At 53.5% G+C, this 22892-nt stretch overlaps 2 protein-coding genes and 1 long non-coding RNA gene across 10 annotated transcripts in view; 2 read left to right on the top strand and 1 right to left on the bottom strand.

Annotated features, from left to right (window-relative positions):
* Nucleotides 1–16: 16 nt before the first annotated feature.
* On the top strand, nt 17–11101 carry GEMIN7 (gem nuclear organelle associated protein 7). Of its 2 annotated transcripts, none has more exons than XM_051989420.1 (3): nt 17–201; nt 10176–10598; nt 10834–10984. In XM_051989420.1, exons 1-2 carry the CDS (start codon nt 117–119, stop codon nt 10532–10534), a joined length of 444 nt encoding a protein of 147 aa, XP_051845380.1. In that variant the 5' UTR covers nt 17–116; the 3' UTR covers nt 10535–10598; nt 10834–10984. The 2 variants fall into 2 exon arrangements, with proteins under 2 accessions (XP_051845380.1, XP_051845379.1); XM_051989419.1 differs by lacking the exon at nt 10834–10984 and adding an exon at nt 11009–11101 and having other exon boundaries at nt 18–201.
* On the bottom strand, nt 1920–10169 carry LOC127556335 (uncharacterized). Of its 7 annotated transcripts, none has more exons than XR_007952419.1 (5): nt 8219–10169; nt 5685–8061; nt 2266–4258; nt 2109–2225; nt 1920–2056 (listed from the first exon to the last, which is right to left on the bottom strand). It is a non-coding gene; the product is annotated as an uncharacterized LOC127556335 (long non-coding RNA). The 7 variants fall into 7 exon arrangements; XR_007952423.1 differs by having other exon boundaries at nt 1921–2056; nt 2109–2216; nt 2284–4258; XR_007952424.1 differs by having other exon boundaries at nt 1921–2056; nt 2109–2216; nt 2311–4258.
* Nucleotides 11102–12861: 1760 nt separating the features above from the next.
* The window catches only part of PPP1R37 (protein phosphatase 1 regulatory subunit 37), a 33072-nt gene continuing 23041 nt past the window's right edge, over nt 12862–22892 (top strand). The window contains exon 1 of the mRNA XM_051989417.1: nt 12862–13279. Within this exon, the coding sequence (XP_051845377.1) occupies nt 13072–13279 (208 nt within the window). The 5' untranslated portion in view covers nt 12862–13071. The remainder of the gene's footprint in view (nt 13280–22892) is intronic.

The following is a 22892-nucleotide window of genomic DNA, read 5'->3' as shown; positions in this document are numbered from 1 at the left end:
CCCAGACGGCGCAGGCGCGCGCGGTTTAGAACGTTTTGGGAGCGAACTTTCCATTCCGGGCGGGCGCTGAGGCTTCGGGCTCTCTCGCCCGCTCGGCCGCCCCGTGGCCTGAGACCATGCCCGAGAAGGAGCTGACCGGAGCCGAGCCCGTCGGCAAGGGTCGAGTCGTCAGCTACCGGAGAGAGGCGCCGCTGCCCGCTGGTGAGCCCCGAGAGCGGGAGAAAAAGAGGGTGGGTGGGGAGCAGGGCTCGCCTGAGGTCGTCTCCGACCCCGGGATTGTCTTCTCCCGTGGGGCCCACACGGAGAGTGTAGCCGCGTCCCCCCACTAGAACGGAAGTTCCTAGAGGGCGGGGCGGGTTTCGTTTCATGTTTTCCTAAAGTTTAATCTGTAGCTCCAGCTCCTTACACCCCGTTGCACGCCGCAGGTTGATTAATTCATGCTTGTTGCTTCCCTCTCCGAGGGAATTTCTTTATCCAGCAAAGAGAGGGGTTGAGAGACGTTTGCCTGCGAGCATTGCGCTCAGATGTGTCGGTTAGTTAGCATTAAGCGGTGTTTCCAGTGCTGAGCCTGGGGATAACAATAGAAGGCCCCAGAGACCCCTCCCCCCCCAGTCCCTGCCCTCAAAAAGCACTAAAGGGGGAGGCTACCTGCAATCCCCACGGATCCCCCACGTGAAGCGGGACGTAGGCCAGGAAAATGCCCAGAACGCCCAAATGCTGGAGAGGGAAAATTCTCTTCCAGGAGCTGCTTGGGGCGAGGTGCGGTTGGGGACTGAGCTATAAAGGTCTTTGGGCCCAAGGAGAGGAGTTTTCATTGGATTCTGGAGCTGATGGGGAGCCTTGACATTCAAGGAGTAGGAGAGATTGGCCTCTAACTTAAGAGGATCCCCGGCAGCTGAGTAGACTAGAATAGAGGTTTATGGAGGGCCTCCTTTGACAGAGGTGATGAGAAAAGGGGAAGGGACTTTTCCCCACTGTCGTGAGCCTGGATTTGAACTCAGATCTTCTCACCCCTGGATGCACAATGCCATCTTACTATTTCCTGTGGGGGTAGGAGTGAGTGGGGGGAGGATAAGTGTAGGCCGACTGCAAAGTCCGAGACCCCAACCAAAGCCTTTTAGTCAGAGATGTTGCAGTTTCTACTTTGACTTTTTAAAACTTCATCTTCATTCTGTTGCAGACCAGGAAGATAGAATTAAGAGAGTAGGATTGCATTGTAGGGGCTGGACCCCAGATCAAAGCCAGGTACTTGGCACCTGAATCCGGAGAAGGAAGCAATTCCTCCTGAAGAAATATACACTGCAGGCTTCTGCTTCCTAGCTCTAGGTACAGTTGACTTAGTCTGGCTTTAGTTTCCCTTCTTGGTCTTCCTTGGCTCTTCTCTCCAAGCTTTCAGGACACCCCTCTCTCCTCTCTGGTTCTTCTGCCATTCAAACCCTGCCTGTGTGTCTTCTTTGCTGGATCCTCCTCCAGGCCACACCCTCTCTCTCTGTCCAGGGTTCTCTTCTCTCCCTCTGACTTCACTGAGTGATCTTTTTAGCTTTTGTGGATTTATTACCATTTCTTTGCTGATGACACTGAAATCTTCCTTCCTAACTCCAAATTCTCTGCTGACCTCCACTCTAGCTTGTTTCAGACATCTTGAAGTGGATTTCCAGTAGACATCTTAAACTCAATATAGCCATACTGGAACTGGTTATCTTTCTCCACTATTGTCTTTCTTCCCCCCTCTCCCCCTTCCATTTTCTCTATTACTGGAGAGGATACTGCTGTCCCTCCCTGCCTTCTTACGCACAGACTAGGAGCCATCTGAACTCCTCATCCCTGCTGCCAGTTCAGACCTGTGCATTTCACCTATGCAGCCTCTCTGGTGGATTTCACCTCTGCATCCTCTCTCTTCAGCCTCTCTGGTGGATTTCACCTCTGCAGCCTCTCTGGTGGATTTCACCTCTGCAGCCTCTCTGGTGGATTTCACCTCTGCAGCCTCTCTGGTGGATTTCACCTCTGTAGCCTCTTTGGTGAATTTCACCTCTAAAACCTCTCTGGTGGATTTCACCTCTGCAGCCTCTCTGGTGCATTTCTCCTCTGCAGCCTCTGGTGGATTTCACCTCTGCAGCCTCTCTGGTGGATTTCACCTCTGCAGCCTCTCTGGTGGATTTCACCTCTGTAGCCTCTTTGGTGAATTTCACCTCTAAAACCTCTCTGGTGGATTTCACCTCTGCAGCCTCTCTCTTCAGCCTCTCTGGTGAATTTCACCTCTAAAACCTCTCTGGTGGATTTCACCTCTGCAGCCTCTCTGGTGGATTTCACCTCTGCAGCCTCTCTGGTGGATTTCACCTCTGCAGCCTCTCTGGTGGATTTCACCTCTGTAGCCTCTTTGGTGAATTTCACCTCTAAAACCTCTCTGGTGGATTTCATCTCTGCAGCCTCTCTGGTGCATTTCTCCTCTGCAGCCTCTGGTGGATTTCACCTCTGCTAGCCTCTCTGGTCAATTGCATCTCTTCAGTTTCATCTACAGTATCTCTTGAATATCCCCTTTCTACTCTTGATACTTCCCCCACCTTGATCCAGGGCTTCATTGCCTCCTGCCTAGATCATTAAAATAGCTGCTGGGAGGTGGAGGTGGTGTTTCCACTCTCTTCCCCATTCTAGTCCATGCTCCCTTCAGCTACCAAAGGAATTTTCCTAAAATGCCAGTGTGATTTTGTCACCACTTACTCTGTAAACTCCAGTGGTTCCTCGTTACATCAAGGAATAAATGCAAAATCCTTTGCTTGACATTCAAAGCTCCCCTAAAATGACCTTACGTCCCCAATCTTTTCACATCTTACTCTCCAAAACATTCTCCTCGGTACAGTCACCCTGACCTTTTGGCTGTTCCTGGGACAAGATCCTCCTTCTCTGGGCTCTGGAGACATGCTCTCTGGCTGTTGCCCATGCCTGTCCCTTCTCTGCTTTGCCCACTGATCTGCCTGGCTTTCTTCCAAGTCCCAACTAAAATTCCATCTATAGGAAATCTTTCCTAACCAAAGATAAATCTTATCTCAAGTTTATCTCTTCTTTTTGTACATAGCTGTTAGTGGGTTGTCTCTTCTGTTAGATTGTGAGCTCCTTGTGGTCAGGGACTATCTAACTTTTGTTTTTATCCCCAGTACTAATGCTTAGAGCCTAGCACATAGTAGGGACTAAATTTGTTTTAAAAGATGGGGAAGGGCAGGTAGGTAGCGAAATGGATAGAGCATCAGCCCTGAAGGCTGGAGGAACTGAATTCAAGTCTGATCTCACATACTTAACACTTCTTAGCTATGTGACCTTGGGCAAGTCACTTAATCCCAATTGCCTCAGCAAAAAAAAAAAAAAAGAAAAAAAAGAAAAGGGGGAGAGGCTGGTCCTTTCTAGGATCCCTGCTCTAATTCCATGAAAAGAGTCATGGGGAGGAGATGAGGTACAACTTGATGCCTTTCATTTGCAAATCCTAAAGGAATGTATAAATTCAAGTTTCCACTTCCAGATAACTAGTAAATTACTCCTAATCAGTAGTTCCTTGCTGATTGGGGAGGCATAGGTGGGGGGGGGGGGAGGGTGGAGGGAGCGGGAAGGGGGCGGAGAAGGGATTCTGTGAACTCCACTCTGGGTGGGTTTCCTGCACCTTGATTCTAAGAGATGAGGGGTACTTAGCAGCCATGACAATAGAATCTAGTTTGGGGTCCAAAGTATAGGCTGGTTTGATTCGGAATATTAGGCATTTGAAGGGGAGTAATCAGAGCTGGCATTTAAAGAATGCCTTCAGATTTGTGTTTGTGTGATCTCATTGTAATAATAATGACTATGAGCCAGACCCCGGGCCAAGTCCTTTATTGCCATTCTCTCATTTGGTTCTCACGATAAGCATTGGGATGTTGGTAGGTGTTCTGACTTATCTCCATGTTACAGGCAAAGAAACTGAGGCAGACAAATGACGTGACATGCCCCAAACCACATGACTGGCAAGAGTCTGAGGCAGGATTTGAACTCGTTTTTCTGGTCCCAGGCTACTGCGCCAACTAGCTAGCTCTTTCCAGTCCAGTCAGCTCCAAGTTAGGACAGATCAGGAGTCCCCACTGAAGTGGTTTTATTTGAATTCACACTGCTTACCTCCTTGGGCAGGAATCAGTTACTGTAGTTTATAGGGTTACAATTTCCAATAATGGCAATTTAAATACGTGTCGCCACCTCAAAGGAGTCGTCACTCACGCTAACGGGGAAAGCTTGGTGTAATCTGAAAGAAAGTTGGAAATAGAGGGTTGGGTTAATTTATAAAGGACTCAACACATCTAAATAAATCCATAAATAGAAATTTCCCCGAAGCCATAGGGATCCACTGAATTTTCTAGAGCAGGTGAGTGGCGGCTGTTAGTCTTGAGTTTTAGACATATTTTGGTTGTCTTGGAGGGTAAGTGGGAGAGGAGGTGAGACTGATGTAGTTGGGTTATTGAAATTGCCGGCAAAAGATCTTGGCAATAGGCAAAAGGAGCATCTGCTGCCAAGGCACTGTAGACTGACTCCTACGGGATTCACCCCATCTTTTGGGGATCACGTGACCTGGAAGCCTTTTTTCAGCTCCGGAGTTAGGATGTCGTTTCAAGAATTCCCGAACTAGGTGCATCCTTGTGGGAATGGGGAGGCGGGGTGGGAGAAAGTGACTAATGGAAGGAAGGGACAGAAAAGGGAATGTCTGAAGGAGAAGTGGTTTAGGGGGAGGGGAGGAACAAGAAATATTTCAGAAGTAGGAAACGGGATTTTTTTTTACAAGAGTTATAGTTGTTTTATTTTTTTAAAATAAACTTATTTTTTTTTTCAGCATTTATTTTTTAAAATTCCGAGTTCTGAAATTTCTTCCCCTGCCTCTCCCCCCCCCCCCTTGAGAAAAAAAATAAACGTTTCTATATTAGCCATGTTGGGGAAGAAAGGTAAAAAAAATGAAGAAAACAAAATTATACTTGCATCTAGAAAATGGGATGGTGTTTTTCAAGCACTTAGCAGATGCTTACTAAATGCTGATTTCATTGGAGCTTACTAAATGCTGATTTCATCAGAGCTTACTAAATGCTGACTTGGGACTGGAGCTGGGGGAAAAAGCTTGGCCTGGGAGTCATCTTCATAGAGCAGATGAGGTCACCGGGAGAAAGAGAGTCACTGTCCAAATCTGGGGGGGTGGAGAGGGCGGGAAGGACATTTCCAGAACTGGGGAAAAAAGTAGAGACCCCTAGTGGGGGAGGGCCTTAGGGGATCTTGAGATTATAAATGGAGGCCATCTACTACTAGATGCGAGAGCTGGAGGACTGAATGCAGGCTCACCTTGCAGCCCCAATGGCCCCTTCTCAGAGCCCCACCTGGCCCCAGCAGGTAATCCCATCAGCCTCCCCGAGCATTCATGGTCCCTGCCTTCCTGGGGCCTCACTGGCCACCTCTGGCTCCCTCCCTTCGATCTCCTAGTCCTCGAGTCTCGCCAGACTGTAAGCTCTTGGAGGGCAGGCTTTTCTGTGTGTTTGCTTTTTGTATCCCTGGTATTTTGCTTCTAATAGAAGGTTAAGTGATGGATTTTCAGGCAAAGTCCCAGAGGGCTGAAAGGGGTTAGGGCAGTCCGCTCGCCCGGCCCTGTCCGACTCTAATCCCAGTTCCGTAAGCCCTCATTTAGCACCTACTCTTGTTTGGGCTGCACAGAGATCGTTTCTGGTGGTCACCAGGCTCCACCCGGAGGGATGCTCTCATGGGGGCTCCCTTTAGGTAGTTTGCTGGGAGCTAGGCTGAGGGTAAGTATTCTGTACCCCCTTCAAGGCTGCAGACAGAGCGAGGGAGGGACGGACTTGTTAGTGGGTCATGTGGTTTTTTCATCTGTAAAGGGGAAAAAGATGGGGGGGAGGGTTAAGTAGATGACCTTTTGGTTCTCTTAGCTGGGTGGGGACAGGACTGGACGGGGCTGGGTAGGGCTGGGCAGGGCAGGGCAACATGGGTGGAAGAGGTTAATGGACTCATCTGAAAGGGAGTCAGACACCTCATTTTGGGACAGAGGTCTCTATTTGACATACTTACAGAAAGACTTCTTCCTTGTATCTCCATCTGGAGAAACTTGGCCCGCAGAAGTTAACTTACTCAGGTGTGAAGCTCCCTTTTCAGGCCCACGGCCCCTGGACTGGGCCCCGGGGCCCCGTTCCCAGCCCCTCTGGTTGTCACCGGCCCCAGGACTGGGCCCTGGGACTGTTCCCAGCCCCTCGGCCCTGGGACCGTTCCCAGCCCCTCTGGTTGTCACTGGCCCCAGGACTGGGCCCCGGGGCCCCGTTCCCAGCCCCTCTGGTTGTCACCGGCCCCAAGACTGGGCCCTGGGACCGTTCCCAGCCCCTCTGGTTGTCACTGGCCCCAGGACTGGGCCCCGGGGCCCCGTTCCCAGCCCCTCTGGTTGTCACCGGCCCCAAGACTGGGCCCTGGGACCGTTCCCAGCCCCTCTGGTTGTCACTGGCCCCAGGACTGGGCCCTGGGACCGTTCCCAGCCCCTCTGGTTGTCACCGGCCCCAGGACTGGGCCCTGGGACCGTTCCCAGCCCCTCTGGTTGTCACCGGCCCCAGGACTGGGCCCTGGGACCGTTCCCAGTCCCTCTGTGGTTGTCACCGGCTGGCCCCACAGTTGCGTTTCCACATCAGGGATGCGGCCCCGAGTTCCCCGAGGGGAGCCGTCTCTGGGCGGTCCTGCCCGCCTGGAGAGTTTGAGCATGGGGAGCCAGCTAACCCTCCACCCCGTGGCGTTCGGGGGACTCGGAGTGAGGATGGGAAGAGGAGGGAGAAGCATTTTAGGGCCGTTGGCCCTTTTTATAAACATTTCATTCTATCCTCATAACGGCCCTGAGACAGGACTTGTCCTGGGTTACCCGGCCAGGAAGTAGCTGAGTCTGGCTTTGGACTCAGCGGCCACTTTGATCAGGGGGACCTGGCTTCCAATCCTACCTCCCCATAGCAACAGCATCCTCCTCCTGGGGTTGTTGTGAGGCTCAAATGACAACAGAAGCCGGTATCCCAGATTCTCAGAAACGCCCCCATAGCCCTCAGCTTATATTGTCAAGTGACAGGCCCAGAGTCACACAGCTAGCCAGTGTCTGAGGCTGCTTTTAAATCCGGGTCCTTCTGACCCCAGAGTGGGGGCTCCAGCTCCTGAGCCATCTCACTGCCCCAAATCTTGGCTTTCAGATAGTTCAGTAATTCTTTTTTTTTAAATAGTTTTTTTTGTTTTCTGAGACAATTGGTGTTAGGTGACTTGCCCAGGGTCACACAGCTAGGAAGTGCTAAGTGTCTGAGTCTGATTTGAACTCAGGTCCTCCTGACTCCAGGGCAGGTGCGCTCTCCACTGCGCCCCCTAGCCGTGCCCCCTTTTGGGGTGTTTACCCCAAAATAGACTTTTGGGGTGCTTACCATGAGCCTCTTTAAAGAGGGTGCCCCTAAACCTCAGGCCTTGAGCCTGTTAAGCGTCTTGTACATTCAGAGAGGGATCCAAGTCTCACAGATTCCCTGCATCCTTTTTTCTTGCCATGCTTGAAATTTTTTTAATTGGATATTTTGTCTTCCTACAAGGGAAAGTCAGGCAACCAAATGCCCCATGAACAGTCACCCAAAAGGGGGCCGTGTATTCTTGAATCTCAAACCGGATCAGAGGTTTGCTGCCTCTCCCAGCTGACCTTAACTTGTCATTTAGCAAGCATTTATTAAGCACCTACTATATGCAGGCATTGTATGAAGGGCAAAAAGGCAAAACCGGCCCCATGTCTCTCAGAGTTTCGGATCTGTTGGAGGAGACCACAATTGGGCGTGAACAAGCCCCCGGCTGCCACTGAGGGAAGATGGGATGAGATGGCATTGGGCACGCTCACTGGCCTTTGCTGTCTCCCCCGTGTCTTTGGGAGTGGTCCCGTTCTCACGTCCCAGTGGGCCGTTCTCTCCTGTTCGGGCAGAGCCTCGTTTGCAGTTTTTGGGCAGACACTGTGAGCGTGGGCCTGTGTGGCTGGGGGTCTCCTCCTGCTGCTGCTATCCCATGGGGCTGCAGAGAGAAGGAGACCTGCCCCCTTTAGGCCTGGGCCTCCGATGTCGGGGAATGGGGCTCACTTTTTGGCCAGGGCCCAGAGTGGGATCTGGACGGAAACGGCGCATCCCTGACCCCGTCTGGCACTGACTCCCTTGGGAAAAGGCCTCCTCACCAGCGGGTCCCCGACAGATGCGCTGCCGGCTCTGCTCCAGCAGGGAGGATCCCCCAGAAGCCTCCCCGGGACAGCCCTCAGTGCTGGGAGGCTCAACGTGGGACCCACCGCTTCTACCGCTGCTTTGTGTCCTTCCAGCCTTCTTTTCACTTCTTTCACTTTTCTCCCTTGGACTCTTAAGGGGAACGATACCATTCAGACACGGTGCCCAGAACCTAGCCTAGGCTTCCCTTGTGGCCCGGCCAAGGTTCGGGACATCTGGACTGTCACGTGACACCACTGACTCACCTCAGGGGCCCCCTGGAAACACCAGGTCTTTTTTTCTCCCCTTCCCCTCCTCCACCTTCCTGTCTCCCAGTTTCCCTTTTCCTTCCCTCCCTCCCTTTACTTCTCCCTCCTTATCTCCTGAAACTTCGTTGGCCCCTGGCAAGCCCAGACCTCCTGGGTCTGATCCAAACAAGCTGCCCCCCTGCCGGTTCTGACTGGAGCTGATTCTCTCCTGGCTTAGCATGTTACCTGGATTTAGTGTAAACCATCTTGTCATTTCTCCAAATCGGCGGTGAAGATTTGGACCAAGCAGAAAGCCACGGGGACGTCCCCCTAGTGTCGGGCTGATAGGGAGCGGTACTAGAGCAGTCATTTCTTCGGTTCTGTGGGATGGCAGCCCTCCCTCCATCAGAGAGAGTTTCTCAGGGTCCTAAGAGATTAAATCACCAGTCACCAAACATTTATTAAGCGCCTACTGTATATATGCCAGGCTCTGCCCTCTAGAAGTGGAGGAGAACACATGCAAACTAGTAGATCAGAGTAAACAAATTGTAGGCAGGATAACTTGGAGATAATTACCCGAGGGAAGATGCTCTCACTAAGTGGGGTCAGGTTAAGAGACACGCTCCCACCCAACATAGACCCTGCCCTGGGGAGTAGCAGAGGGCCTTCGCTGACGGCTCAGTCCCCCCCACAAAGGGAAGTAAGTCGGTTCTGGCAGGACCTGCTCCCCTGGAAGCCAAGATTGCGGGAGTGATGGCCGCTTCCTCTTTTGGCTGGCCTTTTCTTGCAAGTTCTAGGAATCCTCCTTCTCTGAATTCCCCGAGGCTTGGAGCCCCCAGGGCCAAACCCAGCAGAAGCACCTGGGAGAAAGCCAGGATGGCGTTTCCTCCTTAATGCTGTCAAAAAGTTCTGGGCCCGCTTTTAGTTCATACTGGGGCCTCTCAAATCCGTCAGTTCCTTCCTTTCCCATTGGGGAAGGGAAACAAGCATTTATTAACCACCTGCTGTATGCAAAACCTCTTCACAACAGCCCTGTAAAATCCCCATTTTATGGTTTAAAGCTGGGGAAAACCGAGGTGAAGTTACCTCCCCAGGAGCCTACTGCTAGTAAATGGCCCAGGCTGGATCTGAGCCGCTCTTGCTGACTGCAGGCCCACTGCCCCCCCTAGCTGCCGGTTCTGGCACGACTTTCCTGATGTCACTTGGTTTTTGCCACAGTGGGAAGGGGGTTACAGGTATTTTTGTGTCCTCCTGCCTTTAGCAGGGTCACGGGGCCCAGACTTGTGGCACTTGGGAGTGTATTTTGTGTGCATGTCGGTGTAATTCCGGGGGACCCCCGGTGTTCTGCCCGTCTCCCCAGCCTGGGATTTGGGAAGAATTTCCTCGAGGCTGCTAGCCGGAGTTTGTGCCCCCTGTGTTTTTGGGGGGTGGCGAGGGGGGAGAAACGGGCTTTTACCAAGTGCCTTCTGGGTACGGGGGCAGCAGGCCAGGGACCTTTTGGGGGACCTGGTCCAGCCCCCTCGTGCCCAGAGAGGAAGGGAGGGAGGGGACTCGCCCAAGATCGCGGGCAGTCAGAAGCCCTGCTCTGTGGCCAGACTCCTTCCAGCTCCTTTTCCCGGCCCGGACTGACCCAACCTCCGCTTGAAGGTGGGATTGTCCTCCTGACGCCTCTGTCTCTTCCTCCCAGACCAGGCCCCGCTGATCCCAACTCCGGTTCCAGTGATCCGCCTCCCCCGGGGCCCGGACGGCACCAGCCGCGGTTTCAGCGCTGCCCGGGGCCGCGACAGGACCGGGTCCGCGGCGGAAGTGGCCGAGCAGGAGGCCCGGGCAGCGCTGCGCGAACGCTACCTGCGCAGCGTGCTGGCCATGGTGGGGCGCCCCGTGCACTTCACCCTGCACGAGCGCGTCCACGTGGACGCCCACTTCGGGGCCACCGACCTCGATGTGGCCAACTTCCACGTGTCCCAGCTGCAGACGCCCCTCGGGGTGCAGGGCGAGGCTCTGCTGCGCTGCGCCGACATCATCTCCTACTCCTTCCAGCTGTGAGCCCCTCCTTCGGCAGGCCCCTTTGGAGGGTGCACAGACCAAGGAGAGAGGCGCCCAGGCTGAGGTGCGGGAGGGGCCCGGGACCAGGTGCGGGGAGGGAGGGGGCTGGGCCTAGGTGAGGGAGGGGCGGGGGGAAGGGGGCCGGGCCCAGGTGCGGGAGGGAGGGGGCTGGGCCTAGGTGAGGGAGGGGCGGGGGGAAGGGGGCCGGGCCCAGGTGCGGGAGGGAGGGGGCTGGGCCCAGGTGCGGGGAGGGCAGCAGCCCCGAGGCTGAGAAGGGCCAGGGCTCTTTGTCTCCCCAGCTGGTGCGAGAAGGAGACCTCGACCCGACTGAGCCTTACGCAGAATGAGCTGGGAGCCATCTCCTTTTTCGGCCACAACTCCCCGGAGTCCTGGGCCCCGCTGAGGGTCATTTGGGGAGGGGCGCGTCAATAAAACTTTCCCTAGCCACTAGTGGACATTGCCTAATTCTTGCAGGTCACCACGGATCTCTGTTTCCCGGGACTCTACTCTCTCCCCAGAATGGGAAGGCAGCAGCCGCATTCATTCAATAAAAATTTATTAAGCGCCTACTATGTGCCAAGCACTGTGCCAAGTGCTACAAGGGAAGAAATCGGGGCGGGCTTCCCGGAGGAAGGGGTTGGAAGAGCTCCGAGGGAGGAGTGGGAGGAGAATGACAGCCCTCGGAGTCTAGGGAGGCTATCCCCCTGGAGAGGAAGCAGTTCGGGTTCTTGTGTGGCAGGGGCTGGTTCTAGAGCACTCCCTAGAGGAGGCGGAGGGGAGCGGGGAGAGGGAGGAGGAGAGCGAGCTATGGCTTTCCGGAAGCAGATCTGGGAATGCCTGTCGGCAATCGCACGTTCCCCCCAGCTTCCCTTCTTCCTTTTCCCAAATGCCCGCGGCTGCCTCGGTTCCAGGAGCTAAGAACGGCTGCCCTCGGGACTAAAGATACTTTCCAAGTCTTTTGTCTTGAACTGGGTTGGGCGTCCCCGGCGAAAGTGCTGCAGCGAAAGCGGTGTCAGCCGTGGAGCGCGGAAGCTCCTCCGCGACCGACCCGTTCGCTTCCCGGCTTTTAACCAATTTCACGGCTCCCTTTTTCTCCACTGTTCCATTATCGTTCCCGTCCAGCATGAAGGTCTCTAGCCTCTCCCGTTTTCCATCGAAGTTGGCCGCCTGCTCCACGATCGCAACGAAAGGCCGGCCCCGAAAGCGAAGCTTGTTCAGGGCCGGGGAAGAGGGTCGCTCCTTAGATCAACCCCCGTAGGACTCCTTCCCCCCCACTCCGGCCGCTCAGCTCTCCCAATTTCGCACATTCGACTCGAATTTTCCTTTTTCCGTCTCCAAGACCCTTTCACTCCTCCTGCATTTAAACACTCCCAAGCTTCTTTCTTCTCCCTGAATTTTTTTTTTTTTTAAAGCAAGGGCTAACTTGTTCCTTCGGTTGACGGGGACGAAAGTGCGAATGCGGAGAAAAGGGACTGGAGGCGTGGGAGGAGCCTGGCAGCGGCCATCTGTCTGCCTATTGGGTTTCGCCCATTCGTAGTTTAATTTTTTCCATTTCCTACATTTCATTTCATTCGATTCGCGAAAAATGAGGCATTCGCAGCCTTCTGCGTCTTTAAGACTTTGTTTTGAAGGTCCCTTTTGCTTTAATCTTAAAGCAGCACCCAAGATAGGCAACGACAAATGGCTCTCATACCGCGTCAGCGACAGGAGCGTGGGTTGGATTGGCTACGTTGTTTCGGCAAGCCCTCCTTTCCTCGGCCGTCTGCTTGTCTGCATGTGCACATTCGCTGCAGAGCCTACTTTTCTCCCTGTTTATATTTTGCCTTTATATTCCTTGAGTTCTAATCACTCCGATTTTTTTTCGGGGGGGGGGGGATGTTTATCGCGAAAGTGCGCCAGCTGATGCGGCGCTCACGAAAGGGCGAGAGAACAAGCCAAGTGCGTGGGTGGGGCTAGAATGAGACGGGGGTGTGTCTCTGCTGTGCCGGGGGCGTGTCTTCGTGGCGCCGGAGCTGGCACTCTTCAATTTCTTGTTCTACTCGACACATTCGCCACAGTCACCTCTTCTGCCCCTCTCCAGACTTCATGCTGCATACTTTTTCCTTTTTATCCATTCTTTCTGTTTCCTCCACCGCCTTGCGTTTCTCTCTAGCGTCCGCTGCTTTCCGTTTAGCGGAGCGTCGGTGACGAAAGTGCGTTTTCGGATGGCCTCCGCAGGTCTGGCGACAACGTGCGAGCGGCGCGCGCCGGGGCGGGGACGCGCGCTCGGACTCCCGGGCGACGACGTCGACGTCAACGTCAAACGAGGAGGAGGAGGCGGCGACGGAGGCGGCGGCGGCGGGAGGCGGCGGAGGCGACGGAGACGACGTCGTGGTGGCCGCTCGCGCTCGGGCTCCGCGTCGGGGTCGCCGTTGGACTCGGAGGGGCCGGGGACCGAGTCGAGTGCTCGGGACGCGTGAGGCGCCGGGGCCGGGGCCATGGGCCGGCGGGGGCTGGGCCCGGGGCCCCGCTGAGCTCGAGCCGAGCCCGTGCTGGCCATGGCGGGCGTGCCCCCGGGTGCTGAGGCCGCCGGCGCCGCGCTGGGCCCGGCCCAGGAGGAGGCGCCGTCCCCGCCTCCGGAGCAGGCCCCGGCCGGTGCTGGAGACGCCGCCGCCGGGCTCAAGGCCGCCGCCAAACGCGTCACCTTCCCTTCGGACGAGGACATCGTGTCCGGAGCCGTGGAGCCCAAGGACCCCTGGAGACACGGTACTTGGGGTCGGGGGTCCACCCCGGAGGGGCAGGGAGAGGGGGTCGCGATCGGCTGGGAGAGGGTTCGCACAGTAGTCAGTCAGCTCGGAGAAGGAGGGGACCGAGGTCAGCCTGGAGGAGGGAACGGATAGTGGGGCAGCCCGAAGAGGACACGGTGGTCAGGCCGGAGAGAGGAGTTTGGGGATCCCTGCTGGTGGCGGGTGGGGGGCTTTTCTGTAGTGGAGAGAACACCTTAGAGGAGACCCTGGTGGAGCATCTGGTAAAAGTGGTCTGGGGGAGTGTTTTGAGGAAGAGAAGTTTGGTCCTGGAAGGCCCCTGGGGGCGGGGAGGAGGTGGGACTTGAGGTTTTGATCCCGGCTACTGTGTCCCAGTGGGCGTCAGCGAAGACATTTCACAAAGCCCCGAGGGGCTGAAAGCTGGCCAAGTTGGATCTTGTGGGGAGGGAGGGGATCCTTGAGGAACAGCTGGGAGAGAAATTGGGGCTTTGAGCCTGGAGCTCTGTTGGGGGGGAGGAGCGGGGAAGCCCCCCAGGTACCGCTTTCTGGAACACAGGGAGGCTGGGGAAGGAGAGGGCCTGGAGGGGGAGGGGGTCTTAAGGGAAAGAATTTTGGGGGCGGGGCCGGGGTCATTAGTGCAGATGGGTCCTCCCTCTGCAGGTAAGCTTCTGTGACTGGCCTTGGGTCAGGCCACAGGTGACTCCCTTCTCCACCCCCAGAGGCAAAGGCGGGGAGGGGAGGGAAGGGGCTTGGGATGGCCCCAGGAAGGGAACAGCAAAGTTTTGTCTTGAAGTTGGGTGGGGGTGGGGGGAAGCCCTGCATCTTGGGACAGCTCTTGGATCTTGGGGCTGGGATCTGGCTGGGTGTTCCAGGGGAGGGCGGAGAATAAATACAGTTCTGGACAAAGCTGGGGGCTATGGCTGACCCGGCTGCAAGAGGCAGGCAGGAGGGATCCCTTGCAACTGTAGCAGCCTGAGGTGGTTTGGCTGAAGGTGTGTCACCTGAGCCGGCCGGATGGAGGCCCCGGATGGAGAGGGGGTTCAGTCCGCCAGGTGCTGTGCTAAGTGCCCGGGATCCCGAGAAAGCCCTCCCCCACCCCTGCTCGCATTCTGACCGGAGAGCAGCAGACGGCTGGCTAGTAAAAGATGCTTAGGAAATCCTGAGCAGAGGGAAGGCTTTCTGTGGAAGTCGGGGAGGTCACCCCGGGGGTCCTCACTTTGGCTGACACTCCGAGGAAGCCCCTAAAGGTCCGTAGCTGCCAGAGGAGGTGCTTGGCTGGCATTTGATAGACACACGTTGACTGGCTGTAGATCCTAAGGGTGTTTTTTTTACTTGCAAGGTGCTAGAAACAAAGTAGGGGAGGCCAGACTCCAGCAAACTCCAGGAAAGAGTGAGCAAGAGGGGAAGACCATGTGATCCCAGCACATGACCCCATGGGGCTGAGACACAGAGGATCCCCGCTGCTCTCCTCCCTTGCTCCTGCCAGGGTCTCCGGGGCTCATCATGGCAAGAAGGGATCCCAGAGATGAGCCTGGAAACTGGGGGGAGGATGGGGGTCGGATTGTGCCTGCTGAGGAAGTCATCCTGTCCACAGACTCCGGCGGGGGTGCCCCGTAGGTCAGCCAGCTGAGCGGTGGGGTGGGGGTGGGGGGTTCTTGAAGCGGTTGTTCTGATGGAAACCAGTACCATGGTTTGTCAAAAAAAAAAAAAAAAAAATTCACAATCTCAGGCCGTGGGCTTTCTCTGCAGGCGCTCCCCAGCCCCCCTCCACCACCGGGCACTAGAGGCAGAGATACCCTGAGTGGGGTGGGGTGGGGGTGGGGGCCCTGGGCCTCTCCTGTGCCCCTTGCATCCAGGACCCTGTTTCCACCCCTTTCCCGTGGGAGGCTTTCCTGGTTCCCTCCTCCCTCCCAGACCACCTTGGATTTAACGGGCGTGCATGTGAGCATGTATAACACACACATAATGTGAGTTCGAGAGTGTGCTTGACCCAGGATCGCGAGGGATCCTTCCGTATTTTGGCTTTGTATCCCTGCGCCCGGGAGCTTCGTAAATGCTGGTTGATTGACCCCTGCACAAGGGGACCAGCCTCGGATCTCTTCCTCTTTGGCCCCAGGTGTCGGCCGCGCAGCCTTCTCAGACTCCTCTCCTTGCGTGCTGACAGCCTCGTCTGGCTCCGTGCCTGGACGACTGGGTTTCTAAGCCCCTCATGTGACTGCTCACATCCTTCTCCTTTTGGTCTGAAGACACATGAGTCATGTTTGACAGTCTGTTCCCCTTCAGGAACCTCCTGCCCCCTCAGCAGCACATGCTTTTCTCTGACCCGAGGGAAAAAATAGACTGTCCTTCATGGGAACACGCAGGGGGTTATGGCAGGAGAGGCACTGGCGGGATTCGAATTCCACTTGGCTCCCGGGTGCTGACCTCAGGCTGGCTCCTGCCCCTCTGGGGGGAGAGGGGTTGGGGGGCCCAGGCCTAGTTTCCTGTGTGGTTCCCTGGGACAGGGTGTTTCTAGAATCACGGAACCTCAGAGCTGAAAGGCGTCAGTAAGTCACAGACCGTCGGGGCTCACAAGGTCCTTGGAACGCGACGTCGGTACTGCACGTGCCCCTGGTCCGCCTTCACTCTGTGGGCAGGAAGCTGAGACAGAGAGGAACTGACTGACCAAGGTCTTTTGGTGGTTTAACAGTAGAATCAAGATTGGCACCTGGCCCTCAAGATGGAGTGTTGGGAGGCCCAGGGGAACCGATGTCTCTGTGGAACAGGTGTTGTCTGGAGGTGAAGGAGCGGGAGCATGAATTGGTGGTAACCCGACTCCCTCTCTGGGCCAGCCTTGGCCCTTTCCCCGCCAAGAAGTTTAATGGGGCGTATATTCCCACTGGTTAAGGACTGGAGGCTGGATCTGCAGCCCGGAGGCCCTTTCCCATCTAGGACATTCATTCAACAAGCCTTTAGGAGGGACCCCGAGCTTCTGTCTTAGGCTTGGGGCAGAGTCAGGCTGAAATCCGGTCTGAACTCTGCCCTCGAGGGGATTCGCAGGATATGCTAGGAGGGAGTAGACTCCTAAAATAAATGAAATTTTTGGGAGTTAGGATGTTAGAAATCTATAATGAAGCCCAAAGTGGGAGACGAGAAATGGCTTGGGAAGGATGCAAACTATACCAAATATTTTTAAAATTCAGTCTAATACACATACTGCTTGAAACAACGAGAAAAGCAGGGCTCTTACTGAATCCCTCCTGCAGCAGACAGACTGTAGACCAGTATTCCTCATATAGGTTGATTTTAATTTTAACTATTTTTGATGTTAAATTTTAACTATTAACCAGAAGCCTCCAGCAATACATCACAAAGATCACGCGCCTGCACCGTACCAGACTTGGGCCAGGGATACAAGTCTGATCAGTACAATTGACCACATCAATAGCAAGAACTATAGAAAAAAATCATGATTATGTCAAGAGATAGAAAAGGCTTTTGACAAAATACAACACCCGTTTCTATTAAAAAACACTACAAAGCATAGTAACAAATGCAACTTTACTTAAAATCCCAAGTAGTTGTTATCTAAATCCAAGAGCTGCAATTATCTGTGATGGGGCTTTTCAGGAAGATAACAGAAAAGGAGGATAGGGTGCCTTTGGTGGCTGCTAGGTGGTATAGTGGGTAAGCCAGGAGTCAGGAAGGCCTGAGTTCAAATCCAGCCACAGATGCTTTGGGCAAAGACTTAACCATTTTACTTTAGTTTCCTCAACTGTAAAATAAGAACAATGAACAGTACCTACCTCTCAGGATTGTTGCGATGTAAATGCTCTTCCCCCACCTTCCCCCTTATCCCTATTACTATTCAGTGTTGTATTAGAAATGCTACACATAGCAGTAAGACAAGAAAAGAGGAAATTAGCAAAGGTAAAGAGGAGATCAAATTATCACCTTTTGCAGATGACACGACAGTTTGCTTAGAGAATCAGTTAAAAAAAACCTTAATTAGAAGAATTAACTATTTGAGCAAAATTGCCAGATATAAAATAAATCCACCCAAATCACCAGCATTTCCTTATATCGCTAACAAAACCCAGAATGAAGAGATAAATTCCATTTTAAATAACTTCAGACAGTATGAAATGCTTGGAAATCTACCTGCTAAGACACACACACACACACACACACACACACACACACACACACACACACACACAAGCTGTGTGAACATGACCATAAAATTAGTCTTATCCAAATGAAAACAGATCTAAATAGTGGAGAAATACTAATTGCTCACAGTATATAATAAGAATGACAATCGTTGTCAAGTCATTTCAGTTGTGCCCAACTTCCTGACCTCCTCTGGGGTTTTCTTGGCAGAGATACTGGAGTGGTTGGCCATTTCCTTCTCCAGCTTATTTTACGAAGGAGAAACTGAAGTAAACAGTTAAGCGACTTGCCCAGGGTCACTTAACTAGTAAGTGTCTGAAGCCGAATTTGAACTCGGGAAGAAGAATCTTCCTAACTGCAGGCCGGGTACTCATACCACCTGGCTGCCCCAAAGTGACATGCTACCTAGATTAATGTAGTTATTCAGTGCTATACCAAAATATGTACATGTACAAAAAACTGTAGTTTTGTAGAGATCTATAAATATATGTGTGTGTGTGTATACGTATACATGGAAACCACTTAGAAATATATCAAATTGTAGAGTTATTTTACTTCCTAAAATAAAAGTTTCCAGAGCTAGGAGAAACAAAAGTGAGAGGGAAAAGACCTAGTTGTCAGTACCTGATCTCAAACTGTACTAAACTACTACCGAGTCGGAGTCATCGAAATCATTTGGTAGATTCTAAGAAAGGAGAGGTTGGACATTGGAACAAACGGATTAGATACACGACATGCAGACGCAGAGGAGCTCTGTAACTGTTTAAGAAATGCAAAGAGATAGGAATTCATTGTTTGACAAAAACTGCTGGGAAAACTGGAAACTAGTCTGGCAGAAAGTAGGTATAGAGCAGCATCTCACACTATATCCCTAGAGAAGCCCCACATAGGGACGTTCTTGTTTCCACAGCGACTGGAGCAGCTCCCATTTCTGCCACTAGCGCTTTTCATAGACCTAGACATAAAGACTGGTGTCATGAACAAATCAGTGGAGCATGGAAGAAATTACCTCTCACCTCTAGGGGGGAGGGGAAGACTTCATGGCCAAGTAAGAGATAGATTTTCAAGAGGTAAAACTAGATCATGAAATTAAAAGGTTTTTGCACAAAGTCCAAAAAGTTGAATTAGAAGAAGGAAACTTAAGATGTGGGGGTGGGAGAATCTTTGCAGCATTTTTTTCTGTTAAAAGTGGCATTTCTATGATACTTAAGCTGATTCCAACTCGTCAGAATAAGAGAAATGGCCAAGGATATCGTTTTCAGAGGAAGATGGGAGGGGAAAGGAAGGGAATAGTAATTTACAAAGTGCCTCCTATGGATCCTCACAACAACTCTGGGAAGGAGCTGCTTTTGTTGTTCTCGGTTTGTAGTTGAGGAAACGATGCAAACAGAAGTTAGATTAAGTGACTTACCCGGCATCACACAGCTAGGAAGTGCCGGGCTGGATTTGAACTCGGGTCTTCCTGGCTCTGGGCCAAGTATTCTGTCATAGCATCTCTTAGACAGAAATCCAAGTTATTAATAGGCAGATGGGGGGGGGCTCTAAATCATTAATTATTAGAGAAATACAATTGGACAGAGGGTGTTGGAAGGGATGTGGACAAGCAGGTACATCAGTGTCCTCTTGGAAGAGCTGGGACTTGGTCCAGCATTCTGGAAAGCAGTTTGGAGCTGGGCCCCAGGAGCTATTAAACTGCATGCTCCTTGACCCAGCAGTGCTGCTGCTAAGTCCATACTCCCAAAGAGAGGAAAGAAATAGGGAAAAGACCGGTATGTATGAGTATTTGGGTCATCGTCTTTCATAGTGGCAGAGAGTTAAAAACTTAGGAAGAAGGGATGCCCGTCAACCGGGTAGTGGCTGCACAAGCTGGGCTGTGTGCAAGGGATGGAATGATGAGGGGGGCGGTTTTATAGAAACTTGTGTGAAGTATAGGGAGGTAAGGAGAGCAATTTATAGAATTGCAGCAGTGCTGTAAAGACAAACAGCTTGGAAAGATTTATACTGAGCCACATGGGGAGCCTCCACAATTTCAGAAGACTCGAGATGAAGTGCACTGACTGCCCCCTCCTGCCAGCGCCTGCAGTACCGACTGAGCCATGCTCCCCCCCAACCCCTCCTCCCCCCCCCCTTTTTTTTTAACATGGCTAATGTAGGAATTTGTTTGACTAAACATTTTTAATGGGTTTTGCTTTTTCTTGCCTTCTCGGTGGGTGGGAAAGGGAGGATAGAGGAATAGAATTTAGACCCCCAAATGAAATTGAATTAAAAAGCTAACTTAAAAAAATAAAACGAGAAAACTAGATCACATGACCTAAGGACCCTTTCAACTTTAAATCCTGTGATTGAGCTGCAAGTCTAGGAAGGCGTCTCAAGGATGGTTTCTGGGAGGAGATGGCAGCATCAGAACAGTGCCCTGGAGGACAGGCAAAAATGTCAGCATGTCAAGGTCCAGAGAATGTATTAGAGAAGGGGGGAAAAGAGCAGAGACAAGGGGAAGTAGAGACACCTGGGCCAGTCAGCATTTGTTCATCACCTACTGTGTGCTAAGAAATACAGAGAGGCCAGAGTCAGGCCCTGCCCTGGGGAAGCTCCTGGTGTAATGGGGGAGGCAGCAGGCAAATAACCATGTCTAAACAAGCTCTAGATGAGATGAATTGGGGGGAGGCCCTGGACTCAAGGGGGACTGGCTAGAATTCCTCTGGCAGGGCTGGTTTAGGCTGTTACCTGAAAGAAGCCAGGAGCATAGAGGAAGGGGAGGCAGGGAGGCTGGACTTAGTCCTCAGCCTGTGAGGGTCCTTAAAAGGGCCTAGGCAGCCCATGCTTCAGAGGTGAACCTGTCAGCAGGGTCCTCACAGCTGCCTTTTTGACCTCCTGACTGTGTCACTGGCACCTTCTTAGTCCTGGCGAACCCTTTGTGGAGCATCTCTTCACTCCGGGCTCCTGAACCAGACTCCAGCCCATGTCACTACTCCTAGAACCTTAGAATTGGGAGAGTGAATACAGAAGGCACTGTCCCAGCTGGAAGTGCCTTCCAGACAGAACCCGACTTTGGCAGAGTAGGAAGCCGTGGTCCTGGGTCCCGGGAACAGAGCCGCTCGGGGGCTCGGGGCCTCTGCAGCCACGGTTCCTCCTGCACTCTGCCTCTGGCCCAGCTCACCTGCCCAACAACAAGCAGGTGCTGCTGAGCGCCCTTTGCCCATCTGATTGTGGTGAGGACCGGGCTGGGTCCGTGATGGTCAGAGTTCTGAGCCTGGCTGCCAGAGGCCCCTAGGAGGGGCTACTTCATTGGAAGCCTGGCACAGTGCCACTGGAGCTGAAGGGCAGGGGAGGCTTCTGGCTGCAGTCTGATGAGCCCTGGTTTTTTTTTTTTTTAATAATTTTATTTTATTTTATTTAATAATAACTTTATATTGACAGAATCCACGCCAGGATAATTTTTTTTACAACCTTATCCCTTGCACTCGCTTCTGTTTTGATTTTTCCCCTCCCCTAGATGGCAAGCAGTCCTATATATGTTAGATATGTTGCAGTATATCCTAGATATAATAGATGTTTGCAGAACCGAACAGTTCTCTTGTTGCACAGGGGGAGCCCTGGTTTTAAAGAGGTGGGGAGAGCCCTCCCCAGGACCCCCCAGGCAGGGCTAGTATGGAGCCTCTCCCAGGTGACACAGCTGTGCGGTGTTTTGTTAGAACCTGTTGGGGATTGGGGGCCAGGCCCTGCCTGGGATAGAAAGAGAAAACAGCATGTACTTAGGCCGAGGACAAGGAGGATTAAGATGAGCCAGCCGCTGTACAGATGGGGGAAGGCCCCCCTCTCACACGCACACCCTCCCCAACTTCTCCAGACAGGTCTTGGAAAGTAGCCGAGTTTCCTGGGAAGTAGGGATGAGGAGGACGGCCCCGCCTAGGGAGCAGCTCCCTGAGTGCAGGGAGGAGCGAGATGGAGCATGGAGTCAAGGAATGGTCAATGAGTAGGAAATAACGACTGAAAATAGAGATTCAAACCATCTTGGGGAGGGCTTTAAATGGTGGGAAGAAAACAAGTATTTATGAAGTGCCTGCTGTGTGCCAGGCCTTGGCCTTTAGGCACTTGAGCCCACAAGTCTGTGAGGTGGGGGCTGGTGTCTCAGTTTTGCACTTGAGGAATCTGAAGCAAACAGAAGTTAAGTCACTTGGGCTCGCAGAGAAGGCTGACTCCAGGCCTTGTGCCGCCATTGAAGGGCTGCTGCTGGACCCTTGCCCCCAGCTCTGACGTGAGGTCATCCCTTCCTGGCTGTCTTCCGCTGTGTCTGTGATCCAAGCCCTCACGGACCTTAGGCCTGTCTCCGCTGCCCATTCCCACGTGTGTGGCCCCAGAAGAGTCACATGTTCAAGTTTGCACGAGGTGAAGCTTTTGAACGCCCAGGCCCTTGCCCCCCATTGCCCTCTGCTAGTGCCCGGGATAGACGCCTCCCTCCCCTTCTTGTCAAGATCCCTCTGGCAGAGCGCTGGGTCCCCCGCCTGTGCCTGTGGTGCTTCTGGGCCCCCCACGACTGCAGAGCTGGGGTGCCAGGAGCCTGTTCCACCCAGAGGGCCCCAGAACTGAGAGCAGTGTGTGACTCTGGCACCTGTCTGCCATTGAGGGAGGATGGCGGGGGTTGGGAGAAACCTGAGGGGAGGAAGTGACCTGGGAAGAGACGAGATGGAGAGAGAATGGGGGGATAAGAGCCGGGGCAGGAGAAGGAAGGAGAAGCAGGAGACCCGCTGGAGAGGGCAGCCCCTCGTCTCTGGTGTCCCAGGAATTGTGGGGTTGGAGCCTTCTTTGTTGACTGGGTGACTCTGTCCTCCCCAGCACCAAACAAACTCCTCGGGGTGGTGATCAAAGCCCTGGCTCTCCCTGGTGTCTGAGCCCACTCAGCACATGGGATCGAGTGACTCTGGGGGTCTCCGGGACCAGAGTGCCCCCTCCCCCCAGCCCCACAGACTGCCCCGGGGCCCTCCTTTCTCTGGTGATATCTCTCCCCCTGTGTCTCTGAGGGACAAGGCAGTCTTCACGGGTGCTTAACGAGGCGGGTCGCCTGCCTGACTCTTAACCTCATCAGGGTCCTCCCAGTCCTGCCGTTCTTATGTCTTTATTCTGGCGTCCGTAAGGAGTGGACGTTGTGGGGACCGAGCCACAGTCTCCGGGGGTCCCACTGCTGTGGGCAGACAGTTTCCTGATTGGGCCCAGCTTTTTCTGGCTGCCAACATGGCGCAGCCGCCGCTGGGTGCCACCTGGGCCCGGGCTGCCGTTTCCGGGGACTTAGGTAAACAAACGCACGCCCTGTGGTGGCTGCTTTGTCCAACTCCCTCCTTAGACTGACTCCGGTTGGTTTTCTCAGCCGCTCGGGGTTCTGGGTGGGATGGCCGGAGTCGGTCGTGAGGTCCGAGCTGGAAGAAGTGTCGGGTCTTAGGATTTCTGGGCCACAGAGGGCCCAGAGC

This window comes from Antechinus flavipes, chromosome 3 (assembly GCF_016432865.1).
Source record: "Antechinus flavipes isolate AdamAnt ecotype Samford, QLD, Australia chromosome 3, AdamAnt_v2, whole genome shotgun sequence".
NCBI classification, from domain to species: domain Eukaryota; kingdom Metazoa; phylum Chordata; class Mammalia; order Dasyuromorphia; family Dasyuridae; genus Antechinus; species Antechinus flavipes.
This window is presented reverse-complemented; position numbering and strand designations above follow the sequence as displayed.